Genomic DNA, 14,752 nt, shown 5'->3' on the forward strand with positions numbered 1-14,752 from the left:
CAGCTTTTGTGATTTACAGCCATGGGGCCAAAGAAAGTTGTAATTGCCGACAATTTGCTAAAGAAGGTGAGAAAGACTTGAGTTCAAGAAAAAAGTAGGAAGATGGCTTCTCCCTCCTCACCAACAAATCTTCAATAAAGGTAAAAAGATTATGTTAAAATGTTCCTTTTATCCATTTCATTCATCATTTATTATCAGTTCACATTTTCTGCATGTAAAATTGGATTTATTTTCTATAATGTGTGTTTTTGTCATTATTTTTGGGTGGCTGCAACAGATTAATTGGATTTTACATTATTTCCTGTGGGGAAAATTGCTTTGGTTTTTGTACTTTTTGGTTTTGGAGCAAATTAATCATGAAAAGCCAAGTACCACAGTATTCTAAAAATAAAACCATCAATAATGAGATATATTTTTATATATTTCACAATTTTGATTTGCCACCTTTCAGCAAAGTTAAAATGTGGATGCTTGATATCGTTTTTTTTACCGATATAACGATATTGTCCAGCACTTAATTACCGACACCGACCGATACGATATTGGCAGCAGCTCTTCCCACAGACTGATCTTGTGTAATGAACACATTATGCTTCTTTTACCGTGATGAATTTAACAAATAAACACTATACAAAAGACAAACGTGGCAATGTGCAATACACGTAATAGAAAAAGTGCCGTATTTATTTTAAACATTTTGCCTCACCAAAAAGTCACTTTAAAAAATGACCAATTACAGGAAGACGCCTTACTTCCTCCTGGAATAACCAGCGCTTTCGTTGGAAATTTAAACTGTTTTTGTAGACCTTCATTTTTTATATGCCGTCTGACAAACGCTCAGCGTTTTTATTGTGAAGGCCGGAAGTGTGCTGTTTTGTCTTTGGGCTCTTGACCAACGACGGTGTTGTGTTGAGGCGAAGCTAGCACCTCCGTGATGATAAAAAAAAAAGTGTCTCCCAAGCTTCACGGCTGCCGTTCTTTCAACGTGTTTCGCTTCCACCAAGTCAGCGGACATCTTTTTAATACACTCGCTTACACAAATAGACAATCCAAAGGAAAAACTTGGAAATAATTCCACACCACGGACAGAAAGCACTGCGAAATACGTCCCGGACACGCAATCGGTTTTACGCGTATGAACGCGTCTTATCCGGTCTGCCTATTTTTTTTTTTTTGCAGTCACGTTAGTCGCGTAATATACGGCATCCGTCGACCACACACACACATGCAAACGTGAAGATTTGCAAAATTACAACATCAGCGATCTTTTTTTCTTTTTAAATATCATATCCATGGTGCAAGTAGATAATTTACATGCCCTTTTTTCCTGCTTCCATATTAAGTTTTTTTCGCCACTGAAAAAATACAGACGTAAGCTGTATTTGCTGTATTTGTATTGTATTTGCTAGGAAGATATGTTTCTCCGTTTTGAAAAAAAAATCGCTGAAATCTCTACATCAATCCATCATTGCACTCTGCTTTTGGTTGTTTACAATCAAATATAACTGCATTTTATTTACTTCAACCGGGTATGACGTTTACGTCTGCCCTACGTGCATTGTGTAACTTTTTACGTAGCTCCGTCTTGGTGGTGGTCATAAGACGATAGAAACATCCGCATGCTAACGAATGCTTTTAATAAAAATCACTAACAAAATAACCCCCCGAATATATTACATATATGAAGTATGGTTATTGACCATTCATGTTCACACATTTAAACAACAATAACTACCACACCACGTGACGTCGCAGCAGTGCGGTCGTAAAAAAATTGCTAGGTGCATGCGTAGAACTGATGCGTTTCTGGAACGGATTGCGCAGACACACCGCATCGAGGGCTGGGCCGTACGTCAACGTCGCCGCCATATTGGACGTGTCAAGGCTACGTCGTAATATACAGTACTTGGGAAACAGTTAGGCACCGAAAACAATGTATTTGAGCTTCTCAAATTTTTGGCGCCTAGCCGTTTCCCAAGTATATTGGTGCGTGTGTGGATAACTTAAATTTCTTTGTAGAAAGGCGCTTTCTGAAAGTACGTACGTTTACAAAATGTATCGGCTCCCTCATCCTTCAATTGTTCATTTTTGAAGCCCTGATTTATACAGAACAGAAGATATTCGGGTTCTGATTTCTTGATGCACCGCTTTCTGCGTAAAAAACAACAACAAATCATCGCTTGTGTAATTACAGTGTGAGCAATGTGTGATTTAAGCGCCAAAAGAAGTGGTTGAAAGTGTAAGTATATCGCAGGCCTCAGTAAATTATGGTTTAACTTTGCAAGGCCTTGAGAAAAACGTTGATGTAAGTGTCTGTTGTGACCAGATTGGGAAGCTGGGTGTCTGGAATTGTGTCCTCCACCCTACTGGCTCTTGTTCTTTCTTCAGTCAAGAGTGAGCGCGTGTGAGCGAGCGAGCACCAGCATAGGAAGCAGAGACTTTTCCCCCCCCCACCCCCCCCTTAGCCGTATTTGGTATTTGATTTCATTTTCTAGGTCAGCGTAAGATCAAGTTCTTTGCAGTCTTGTCCATCTCTGCTGGTGTTGATGCTTTTTCTCTCCCTGCTCCGGACCAAAGGAGGCTTGACGCAAGGACAGAGATGGTTCCAGTTAAGCTCCTCGTACTGGGGAGTCCAAACACAGGAAAAACAGGTAGGCAGGTGTAATGATGGCTGGCAGACCAATAGTGGATTTCAGTGTCTTTCCACATCTGATTTGGGGTAGAGGTTTTTCTAAATAAGGATCTCTGAAAGTTCTGAAGATGACCCTTTCGCGGTGAACCCCGCCATGGCTCGTCACCTCCTCCCGTCTCTTGTCAGATCTGCTTGTTTGTCATTTCGTGCTCTCACTGCTGTGAGCCGTCCACTTGAGCGCTTGTTTAAACTTGCGAAGAGGTTCATTCTTTCTTTCTTGTGAAGGTTCCAGTGTCACCACTTTGCCAAAATGTTTAACTCCTTCATTCATGTAAATAGTAACCAGGGAAAGTGATGATTGGGTTACATTTTTTTGAGGAAACCTTCAAACATGTAAAAGAATCAGGATTTAGCTTTGCAGTGGCCTCGGTGCGGTTGAGAGACGCATCATGAGCAGAGCCGGCTGGCCCGTTTGGCAATATAGGCAGGTGAGGCGTGCCCTCCAGAGGGTGCCAGAAACCAAGAAAAATACCACCTTCAGTATAATTATGTTAAAACCAGGGCTGTCAAATCATGAACATTTTAAATCAGATTAATCCCAGTTCTCAAATTAATCATGATTAATCACTATTTGCAACTACTGTATGTCTGAAATATGCTCATTTTTACTGTATTTTATTGAAAGATAAATGACACACAGGATTATAGACACAGTGGTGTGAAAAAGTGTTTTCCCTCCTTCCTGATTTCTTTTTTTTTTGCATGTTTGTCCCACTTAAATGTTTCAGATCATCAAACAAATGTAAATATTAGTCAATGACAACACAACTCAACACAAAATGCAATTTTTAGCTGAAACATTTTATTATTAAGGGAGGAAAAAAATCCAAACCTACATGGCCTTGTGTGAAAAACTGATCCCCCCCACACACACAAACACACTTTGGGACTCCAACCAACCACAGTGAGAGCCATCATCCACAAATGGCCAAAACAAAGAACAGTGGTGAACCTTCCCAGGAGTGGCCGGCTGATAAAAATGACCCTAAGAGCACAGCCACAACTCATCCGAGAGGTCACAAAAGACCCCACAACAACGTCCAAAGAACTGCAGGCGTCACTTGCCTCAGTTAAGGTCAGTGTTCATGACTCCACCATAAGAAAGACACTGGGCAAAAACGGCCTGAGAGTTCCAAGACCAAAACCACTGCTGAACAAAAACATTTTCTTGTCTTGATGATACCCAAGACCTTTGGGAAAAATACTCTGTGGTCTGACAAGACAAAAGTTTAACTTTTTGGAAGGTGTGTGTAAAGTAACGCACCAACAGTAAAATGTAAAATGTGGTGGTGGTAGTGTGATGGTCTTCAGGACCTGGAAGACTTGCTGTGATAAATGGAAGCATGAATTCTGCTGAAGGAGAATGTCCGGCCATCTGTTGGTGACCTCAAGCTGAAAGCAACTTGGGTTCTGCAGCAGGACAATGATCCAAAACACACCAGCAAGTCCACCTCTGAATGGATGAAGACTTTGGAGTGGTCTAGTCCAAGTCCTGACCTGAATCCTATTGAGATGCTGTGGCATGACCTTAAAAAGGAAAAGCCTCCAATGTGGCTGAATGACAACAATTCTGCTAAATTCCTCCCCAGCGCTGGAAGAGACTCATTGCAAGTTATCACAAACGCTTGATTGCAGTTGTTGCTGCTAAGGGGGGCCAACCACTTATTAGCTTTAGGGGGCAATCACTTTTTCACACAGGGACATGTAGCTTTGGATTTTTTTTCTCCCTTAATAATAAAAAGTTTCATTTAAAAAGTGCATTTTGTGTTGAGTTGTGTTGTCATTGACTAATATTTACATTTGTTTGATGATCTGAAACATTGAAGTGGGACAAACATGCAAAAAAAGACATCAGGAAGGGGGCAAACACTTTTTCACACCACTGTATATTTCCGTGTATTAACAGCTCCAAATTACCTGAAAATTGAAATGAAACTGAAAGATAGCACACATGCATGAAAGTCTATTCACCTTACGCTAGTTTCTTTAATAACAGCAGACAATACGGATTATGGACTGAGCATCAAACTAGCAACCATCGGATTGGGAGGCAACCGTTCTACCACCTGAGCCATGCCACCCTATTATTTTCCACCATCAGGGGACGCCATTTAATTTGTACATTCATGTTCAGTGGTAAAAAGTGTCACAGAAAATACCAAATAACAGCAAATGCGGGGATTTTTTGAAAGGTCCCGATACATAGCCAACGTCTCCTGAATGAGCTGAACATTTTGGCGTTGGATTGGTTTGAATCGGATGAGATTATCGCTACCTAATGAACTCATTCAATACCAAAGACGTATTTATACGTTTTTATGATCCCACACGCCCGATCTCAACGTTTTCATATGTCTCTTACATGTTTTTCTTTTTGCGCTAGAGGCAAAAAGAGGTGATGACGCAACTCCGCACTAATGCATTTCACTTCAGAGCACTTTTAAGCCATAAAAACGGACACAAGGTGGCACATGATAAATAGATTGTGGTGTTATATTTGTAAATAAGTTATTTTATTATTATTTGAGCTGTCACAACAGCAAAAAACTATTGGTGTCAAAGTGAAAGTTATGCTTGAAATGTATTTTTAGTCAGTTACTGATATTTTCCTGAAACTTACCTATGTTCTTTACACTGTATTCTTTACTTGCGTATCTTGCTTGCTGCTGTAACAAGTGAATTTCCCCGCTGTGGGATAAATAAAGTACAAATACAAATGTTGTACTACTGATTACTAAAGAACGGAACAAGGTAGAAACCAACTTTATTTTTTGGATGAAAGAGGAGAGTCCGATCTTTCTTTTGGTAGGTTCCATGTTTATATAACCACGCAACACAATATTCTGTGTCCCTTGAAAGATCAGTCCAAATGGTCTAAAACGTCGGGTACTGAAGGGGTTGTCTTTAGAAAAATGTGATTGAATGAGAGTTAATAAGCAATTCATTAGATTACTTTTAACGCCGTTACTTCCAACACCAGCCACTAGCGTGTTCTACTCTTCTGTTTCCACAGCCTTGTGCGTCCGCTTCATGACCAAGCGCTTCATTGGCGAATATGACAACAAGAAGGGTAAGACGGTGGCAGAAGGTATCTCACAGCACGTAAGCCTTCCTCTTATGTCATGACGCGTTCCATCACAGAGACGACCTACAGATGCTGCCGACTTGTGGACCAGGAAGCTGTGGACTTGGAGATCTTGGATACAGCTTGTAAGGTAACATTCGGCGTCGCGCTACTCCCCCGTGAGCCCACAAACCTCGTTGCGAGCGGCTTGGTGACGCGTCGGTGGGGTTGTGCGCGACAGGAGAGCTGTGCGTCTTCGCTGGAGGCCTACATCCGCTGGGCTGATGGCTTCCTGCTGCTCTACACCATCACGCACCGCCACAGCTTCCTGGAGGTCCAGCATCTCAAGAGACTCATTGACCAAACCAAACAGAGTCTGGGTAAGAAAGGTGTTTGCTCACTATGATGGGAGACATCACCCATATTTGACAGCATCACCAGTTTAAAGCCTGTTTACTCGCTAAAACGCCTGAACCAGCACCATGTGATGTGCTCCGTGTGTTTGCTCTGGTCTAACTCACTCAGACGCCTGCCTTTTGTCACCTTGGCACACACACACACACACACACCAGATGCTCACAATGGTGTGGAGACATAAGTGTTTACACAGTAGCATGTGATGTTAATCATTAAATTCTCAAACAAGGCTTATACGTCTTCATCCGGTAAGTAACTGCGTGCGTGCATGTGTGTGTCAGTCGTCCCTACAGTTATTGTAGCCAATAAAGCAGACTTGGAAAGTGGCAGGGAGGTGACAACAGAGGAAGGACAGAGACTGGCCAATGATTTAAGGTATGTATGTACGTTACTGTATGTACTGTATGTGTTTATACAAGAATACACACAGTGGTGTGGAAAAAATGTTTGCCCCCTTCCTGATTTCCTTTTTTTTTTTTTGCATGTTTGTCCCACTTAAATGTTTCAGATCATCAAACAAATGTAAATATTAATCAATGACAACACAACTCAACACAAAATGTCATTTTTAAATCAAACTTTTTTTTATTAAGGAAGAAAAAAAATCCAAAGCTACATGTCCCTGTGTGGAAAAGTGATGGCCCCCTAAAGCTAATAAGTGGTTGGGCCCCCCTTAGCAGCAACAACTGCAATCAAGCGTTTGTGATAACTTGCAATGAGTCCCTTCCAGCGCTGGGGAGGAATTTAGCAGAATTGTTGTCATTCAGCCACATTGGAGGCTTTTCCTTTTTAAGGTCATGCCACAGCATCTCAATAGGATTCAGGTCAGGACTTGGACTAGACCACTCCAAAGTCTTCATCCATTCAGAGGTGGACTTGCTGGTGTGTTTTGGATCATTGTCCTGCTGCAGAACCCAAGTTGCTTTCAGCTTGAGGTCACCAACAGATGGCCGGACATTCTCCTTCAGCAGAATTCATGCTTCCATTTATCACAGCAAGTCTTCCAGGTCCTGAAGACCATCACACTACCACCACCATATTTGACTGTTGCTATGACGTTCTTTTTCTGAAACGCCAGATGTAATGGGACACACACCTTCCAAAAAGTTCAACAGAGTATTTTCTCAAAGGTCTTGGGGATCATCAAGACATTTCCTGGAAAAATTAAGATGAGCCTTAATGTTGTTTTTGTTCAGCAGTGGTTTTGGTCTTGGAACTCTGCCATGCAGGCCTTTTTTGCCCAGTGTCTTTCTTATGGTGGAGTCATGAACACTGACCTTAACTGAGGCAAGTGAGGCCTGCAGTTCTTTGGATGTTGTTGTGGGGTGTTTTGTGACCCCCTGGATGACTCTTCGCTGCGCTCTTGGGGTCATTTTGGTTGGCGGGCCACTCCTGGGAAGGTTCACCACTGTTCCACGTTTTCATAATTTCTGGATATTGGCTCTCACTGTGGTTGGCTGGAGTCCCAAAGCTTTAGAAATGGCTTCATAACCTTTTCCACACTCATAGATCTCGATTAATCTCAGTTATGTTATGTTTTAACAGGGGGGCAATCACTTTTTCACACAGGGCCATGTAGGTTTGTATTTATTTCTCCCTTAATAATAAAATGTTTCAGCTAAAAATTGCATTTTGTGTTGAGTTGTGTTGTCATTGACTAATATTTACATTTGTTTGATGATCTGAAACATTTAAGTGACAAACATGCAAAAAAAATAAGAAATCAGGAAGGGGGCAAACAATATTTCACACCACCTTATATACATACCGGTGTGTGTGTGTGTGTGTGTGTGTGCGTGGGTGTGAGTGTGAAGGAGTGGTTTCAGGGAACTGTCAGTGGCCGACACTGTGTTAGCTGTAGAAGCAGCCGTGTTTCAGCTCATCAGGTTAGTTTCAGACACACTTTCAACACACAGCAGCCACACACCTATCTCTGTATACCATTTGCTTCGCCGTAGACCTGCACCGGGCTATAAAACACACCACAGCCCCTGTAGGTACACATTTACAGCCAGTTATGTGTGTCCTTCTGTGCACAGGAAGTTGTGTGTGTGTGTGTCACCGCTCATGGCCGGCATTGTCTCACCTCTCATGTGTGACAGGCGGGTGTTGGATCAGCAGCGGCCTCTGCCCGACCGCCGTTCCTACATGCTGACCATGCGTCACGCTCTAACCAAGAAGCTGACCCGCTCTAAAACCATGCAGTGGTGACCTCAACACACTCATCACCGTGTTGATGAGCGTTGTGCAGTGTGCACTTGGCGATATTAAAACATGAAAACCACTGATTTTGCTGGATTCCTTATTTATAAACGGAATATTTTCATAGTAAGAGCATAGAAAACCTGTTTATGACTTTCTAAATATGGTTTTAGCATTATTAGAGCCCTCTAGACATGAAATAACACCCCTATAGTCGCCTTTACACTAGTATTACCTCATATGGTAGACATAATAAGATAAAATAAGACATTTAAGACATAAATAAGGCATGTGCTTGTGTGTTCCGGTGCAAGGGGAGCTGACTGAGGGGCGGACAGGAAGTGAGTTTTTAGCTTGCTAGTATTGGGGATCATCATACCTGCTGTGAGATCATTCAAAGCTGCAATAAAAGCCCGTTGTTGCTGCAATCAAGTGTGGAAAATCAAGTGTGTCTCAGCGAACATTACTGACACCTAGTGACCAGTGCACAATACTACATATCATCACGTCTTTGAACGCATCTTCTGAATGCCTTACGTTTGTATTTTAACTCCATTTAGCCATGTTTATGCTTGAAAAAGCTTTATTTATGCATACACATGCACATTTTACTAATAATGGTCCATTTTCAACCACAAAACAGCATGACTTATTCATTCATATATGTTTGGAAAAGCATGACAGAGTGAAACCACAGAATTTGAAGGGTGGCGTGGCGAGGCGAGGCACTGCCGCACAAAAGTATTGCATAATTCATTTAAAATGGTGTCTGACAACAACAAAAAACTCAACAACAAAATTTTGGTCAAAACTGACACAACAAATACTTTTTGCAGTGTCATTTTAATTATTTTTTTAAATTATTACTTTTTGTATACTCTAATATAATTATATATATAAAATAAACAAAATAAATAATACATTTTTATTTATAATTTGAATTTGTAACAAAAACATAATAATAAAATATATATTTTTAGAACTATTTTTAAGTGTCTTTTTGACATGCATTATTTCCAGGCTTTTGCAGGCCACATAAAACAAGATGGCGGCCAGAATCTGGCCCCTGGGCAGAGAGCAGTGCTTCTCAAACAAACATTCAAAAACTGTATACTATTTTGGAACAAAATAATGGCCCGTATTTCCAAAATGTATATCCCTTTACATAAAATTTGATGTAGTTATTGTTACAGTTGCCTAGCAAATCGTTTACCGCAAAGAGATTTACTTCCCTACTTATTATAGAAAATAACAATTTTTCACTTGCTAACTATGGACAAAATGTGATTAATCTCAATTAAACATTTTTAATCGGTTGCCAGCCCTAGTTATTGTACAAAATTATTAAATGATCTGGAAACATTTCAAGTACAAAGTATGGGTGCAGGCAATACTGGTACAATCTGGTATCAAAACGATACCACAATTTGCAGTGTCGCCTACCAAGTGGGGCGGAAAGACGATGAAATGGCATACTTGCTTTAGCTCGCAGTAGCGGGCCACCCCCAGTAGATGGCGGTGTGTTCTGCTATTAAAAGCCACTCGCCTGACATTTTTGCATTTCTTTCGCTACACAATGCTAATTTGACACCGCGTGCCTGCCGTTAAGTTGATCACAGTGTAATCACAATGCAATCATTCGGCAGGGCTGTGATTACAGTCTTCCTCGCCACCAGCCGTAACCTCCCTCCACTTCTTTGTGATCAGTGGAAGGAAAAGAAAAGAGACAGAACATGAAAGGCACTACAAACTGGGAGGGAAACCGCTTATTTGCGGTGAGGAACGAGGACCACCAGCAAATCGCTAGCCGGCTCAAAAGGTCAGAGGAAATGTGGAGGGAGAAAGACAGCCTCACCAAAGCAAAACACACTCAAATAAATATAAAACTCATGTAAGTTTTAGCATAAATCGATATTCACCAGCATGAGTGTGCCTCTTAGTAGCTGGGGAACGAATGACGGTCACGGCGGTCACCTAGGAGACACAGGTCAAAACTCATACTCTTTTGGCTTAGAACAGACGATGAGTCATACGTACACAGCCAATCACTAACTTCCTGATCATAAATCAGGAAGTACCAGCCAATCAGGAACGTTGACATCAATCCATCCATCCTTGCAGTAAAAAACAACACGCAGAGAAGCTACATGTAGCTCATTTCACCTTTGTTATATAGGTGAAATGCTACTAAAAATGACGTAATTTTCCGTAGCAATACGAGTTTATTGTTGTAAAATTGCGGCTTTTGTGAGTCATTCGATTATGACTTTTTTCCTTAATATTTTGGCTTTATTCCCCTAAAATTACAGCTGTTTTTTTCATTTGTGCTGTTTTTTTCATTTTCCAGTTAATTCTTCTCGTAATTCTAACTTTATTCCCATAATATTTTATGGAAATGGAAAATGGAAATGGAAAAATGGAAATATTACCAGTTTATTCTCGTAAAATTACAACAATTTTCTCATTAGAAAACTTTTTTTCTCTCAATATTTTGACTTTATTCTGGTTAAATGTCTGCTGTTTTCCATTTCTGCCGGTGATTTTTTTTGTATCAACTTTTCAGAATATTTATTCTTTCTTCTTATATATTTTCTTCTCCTAATATTTTCATTATTTCATTTCATTTTCATTGATTTTCCCATTTTTGCTGCTACTGTTTCCTTGTTAAATTGCATTTTTAGAGTGTGCTGCGGGCCGAAAAAAACACAGTCGCAAGCTGCAAATGGCCCCCGGGCCGCACTTTGGACACCCATGCAGTGAATGATACCAATATCACATGTCGCGACGTACAATCTCACGTCTGCTTATGAGAGCTCTTTGATCAGGGGTGTCCAAAGCCTTTTCGGGCCGCAGCTTGTTTTTAATGGCCTTGGGCATATTGTAAAACTACAGTGTATTCATTGTTAAAGACATACTGTACATCATTAGATATGACACTAACTTGTTTTGTCACCGATAATAATATTCTATTTACAGAAAATGACTGTATCATGAAGGAGGGGCGCCGCCAGGAATTCTGGGCTCAATTTAAAAAAAAAAAAAAAAATCACATCGGGGTCACCACATTTGGACGACCTAACTGACCCATGAAAAGATATGTGTCTTGAACTTGAATTTAGTTAGACACGTGTTTTGGCTAACTCAGATTCAGGTTTAGGACACATATTTAAATAGATGTTTTAGCTAGGGTGAGGACCTCGGTCATCCGGGAGGGGCTCATCGAGAGGCGCCAGTTGAGGGGGCTCGGGCATCTGGTCCCTGGTGAGGTGTTGCAGGTGTTCCAGCCGGGAGAAGGCCCCCGGGACAGACCTAGGACACGCTGGAGGGATTATGTCTCACAGCTGGCCTGGTGTCCTCCCAGTGGAACTGGAAGAGGTGGCCAGGGACCGGAAAGTCTGGGCTTCCCTGCTGAGACTAGAGCCGCATAAGCGGAAGAAAATGGATGGATGGATGGATGGACATGTTTTTGGGCTTAAAACAAATGTTCAAATACATCATTTTTAGCAGAATTTTAAGAAAAACTGTCCACCCTCTGCCTTACGAGGTAGCAGCTGTACCATTACACCACCAAGGACCGACAGGTGAACAGGCAGTGTCAGATAACTTGTCTTTTTTTGTCCTCTCCTGCCTCAGGCTGACTTGGTGTTCTATGTCCCCTGCGCAAAATGTAGCCCCCTGTGGATTGCAGAGCGCATGCAGGGGGCGGCCCTGGACTCCCCTGTTGTAGATCTTTATAATACAGATACAAACATACAGTCCTCAAAACGGACAAGTTTCCAGTCCCTTGAGATTTGTCAACATTGTACGATGATATAGGAGCTGGAAGGAGAAGAAATGACCCGTGAGACAATAAAGTACAGGAAGTCGGCTGTGGAGTAACATGAGCGTATTATGTAAGAATAGTGGAGGATTGCAGGAAAAGAACTGATCCTAACGGCTCTGTTTCAGCTTGACAAACCCTTTTTGAAACGCCACAGATTTGGTCAATGAGCAGCAATTCCCTTGGCAAGCTCAGGCATGGTCCAAAATAGGTTTGCTAGGTTTGGGGGCTTGGAGCTATACATACCAACCCCAGAGAGGACCTGCTCACATGCTTAACTTACTGACTGATGGGAACACCCATTTCACCAGTCCTCAAAATCTCATCAATGTCTTTGTTCTTTCTTTCTTTAACCAGTTAGGTCAGTTAAGCATCTCGCTGCCTGGTGTGTAAAATAGATCAGAAGTCTTTGACTGAGATCAGTTCTGACATTTTCAGTTCAGTCTGTATCGTGTTGCAAGCGGTGGGGCCAGCATAGCAAAAAGCTCTTTTCCCAAATTCAGTTCTAACTCTGGGCGCCTTTTAGATGGTGAATTGTGGAAGCACAGAGCGTAGGTAGGACAGAACTAATCCAAGAAGAAACTTATAAATCATCATGCGTCCGGGAGCTCAAAGGGGGCCGCTCTGCCTTGGCGTACGGCTGACAGTGGCGAGTGAGGCGACCACAACCAGTAACAAATCGTAATGCACGATAATAAACGTGTCCAGTGCCCGAGGACATTTTAACGAGGCATCCATGTACAAAGCATCACCATAATCAATCAACGACAGAAAAGTTGCAGAGACAAGATATTTCCCAGCTCTGAGGGAAAAACAGGATTTGTGACTGTGAAATCCAAGTTTCACCCTCAATTTATGGACCAGACTGGCAATGTGAGCCTGGAAGGAGGGTTCTTGATCAAGCAGAAAGCCAAGACATTTGTGACGAGGGACCGTCTCTATCTGTTTGCCGTCGCTAGTTTGAATGGTCTTCACAGGCTCTGGAACGTCATGTTTATGAGAGAATACCATCATTTTAGGTTTCTCTGCACTTACAACCAGTTTCAAAGATTGTCAACGAGTCAGAATCATATTAAAAGCCATCTGTCCAAATTCTAAAGCCTGGGAAAGTGAGGAAGAGCGTTTCATCGGCATGAAGGTGACACAAGGCATTTGATAAGTTATCACGCAAGTTTATGATATAAATAGTGAATGAAACTGGATTGAACCTTGAGGTACTCCTTTGGGGATGTTCAGAAAACATGACGAGGTACCAGCCAGATGGACACACTCTGTTCTGTTTGTGAGATAGTCTGCAAACCAAGTGGAAGCCTGGCTTGAGATACATGTACGGGAACGAGTCTCTTCAGTGCATCTTTGAAAGAAATCCACGAGGGTTGCGTAACGTAACAGGCCAAGGATGCACACAAATGTGCCTTCTATTTGTGACAAACAATAGACCTGGATCATTTTGCTGGTATAAATTACAGCCTTCTTGTCGTGATTGTCTGTCAGAAAGCAAACAGGAGCTGTAGGCCATCTCAGGGTGTCTCGGACTACTTTTGCTTGGGGGGGCTGGAAGGTCACAAGTCGACAATGATATGTTGGAACCTGGTTGTTTTGTGAAATATTTAAGGGAAGGGGTGCCCCAACACTTTCCACGGGGACTGCATACTGAGAAATCAAAAGATGTCGGGGTATTTTTTAGTGTGTACAGTAGATATGTTAAAAGTGTGTTATAGGTCAGTGTCTGTCTCTGTACTTCTTCTACAGGCCGCCTGCTAATTTGTTTGAGCCCTGCTGGCCCCTCGCTGGAGGTTTGTGTATTGATCAAGCATGGATACCATACATGCAATGTGTGAAGACTCTGATACTAAAAGCGTTGCCTCTAACCAGCGTGCAAACGCCAGTGCCCCCTCACAAGCAATATAGTTTCGATTTCAGCTATATTGACAACCGCTTGTGTCGACGTCAGCCGGCCAGTCCGAGCGGCGTCGGGATAAGCGGGTTCCACTGTAACTGATAGAGTGGAGGATGCACGGTGAGATACATTGTGGTGATCCACGACGACCATACATTTCAAGTTGAAACTTGGAACCGTAGGATGGGGGTGAGTGTTTTGACTGAAATATATATTGTGACAGACTGGCTAATTGTGTTGTTCGCGAACAAACCAGCTCTAAGAACCGGCTCTTTGAAATGAACGACAGGTGACCGGTTCGCGTCGATTCGTTTTTTTCCTTGTCTTTTTTTCTGTTAAAGGCGAATGTCATTGGTGAAGATGTGCGGCGGCGTCTCTGTGTCCACTCTGAGCAGGGGGAGGGGCAGGGTTAAAACACGCTGTGGTGCTCTTAAAGCCGATTCGTTCGTGAGAAATTTGCATGAAGAGATTTTACCAATTTTGACCTAATTTCTCTATTGAGGTTGGTCTTCATAACATTATATTATAGTATGTTTCAGTATTATAGTATGTTTCAGTTTGTTTCAGTACGGTTCACTGAGGTTTGAATAAATCCATTTAAATAATAAACATTTGATATCATGTATTTTTTTTACAATAGTAATTCATTTTACACAA

At 41.8% G+C, this 14,752-nt stretch overlaps 1 protein-coding gene across 6 annotated transcripts; it reads left to right on the forward strand.

Moving 5' to 3' along the window:
- Window positions 1–11: 11 nt before the first annotated feature.
- On the forward strand, window positions 12–8,754 carry zgc:110699 (uncharacterized protein LOC325371 homolog). Of its 6 annotated transcripts, XM_054786707.1 has the most exons (10): window positions 12–140; window positions 2,195–2,239; window positions 2,327–2,495; window positions 2,578–2,651; window positions 5,706–5,762; window positions 5,834–5,907; window positions 5,998–6,136; window positions 6,455–6,548; window positions 7,988–8,059; window positions 8,276–8,754. In XM_054786707.1, exons 4-10 carry the CDS (start codon window positions 2,600–2,602, stop codon window positions 8,382–8,384), a joined length of 597 nt encoding a protein of 198 aa, XP_054642682.1. In that variant the 5' UTR covers window positions 12–140; window positions 2,195–2,239; window positions 2,327–2,495; window positions 2,578–2,599; the 3' UTR covers window positions 8,385–8,754. The 6 variants fall into 6 exon arrangements, with proteins under 6 accessions (XP_054642682.1, XP_054642630.1, XP_054642652.1 ...); XM_054786655.1 differs by having other exon boundaries at window positions 5,834–6,136; XM_054786677.1 differs by lacking the exons at window positions 2,195–2,239; window positions 2,327–2,495 and having other exon boundaries at window positions 5,834–6,136.
- Window positions 8,755–14,752: the final 5,998 nt, after the last annotated feature.

The sequence above is a fragment of the Dunckerocampus dactyliophorus genome, chromosome 1 (assembly GCF_027744805.1).
Source record: "Dunckerocampus dactyliophorus isolate RoL2022-P2 chromosome 1, RoL_Ddac_1.1, whole genome shotgun sequence".
Lineage (NCBI taxonomy): Eukaryota > Metazoa > Chordata > Actinopteri > Syngnathiformes > Syngnathidae > Dunckerocampus > Dunckerocampus dactyliophorus.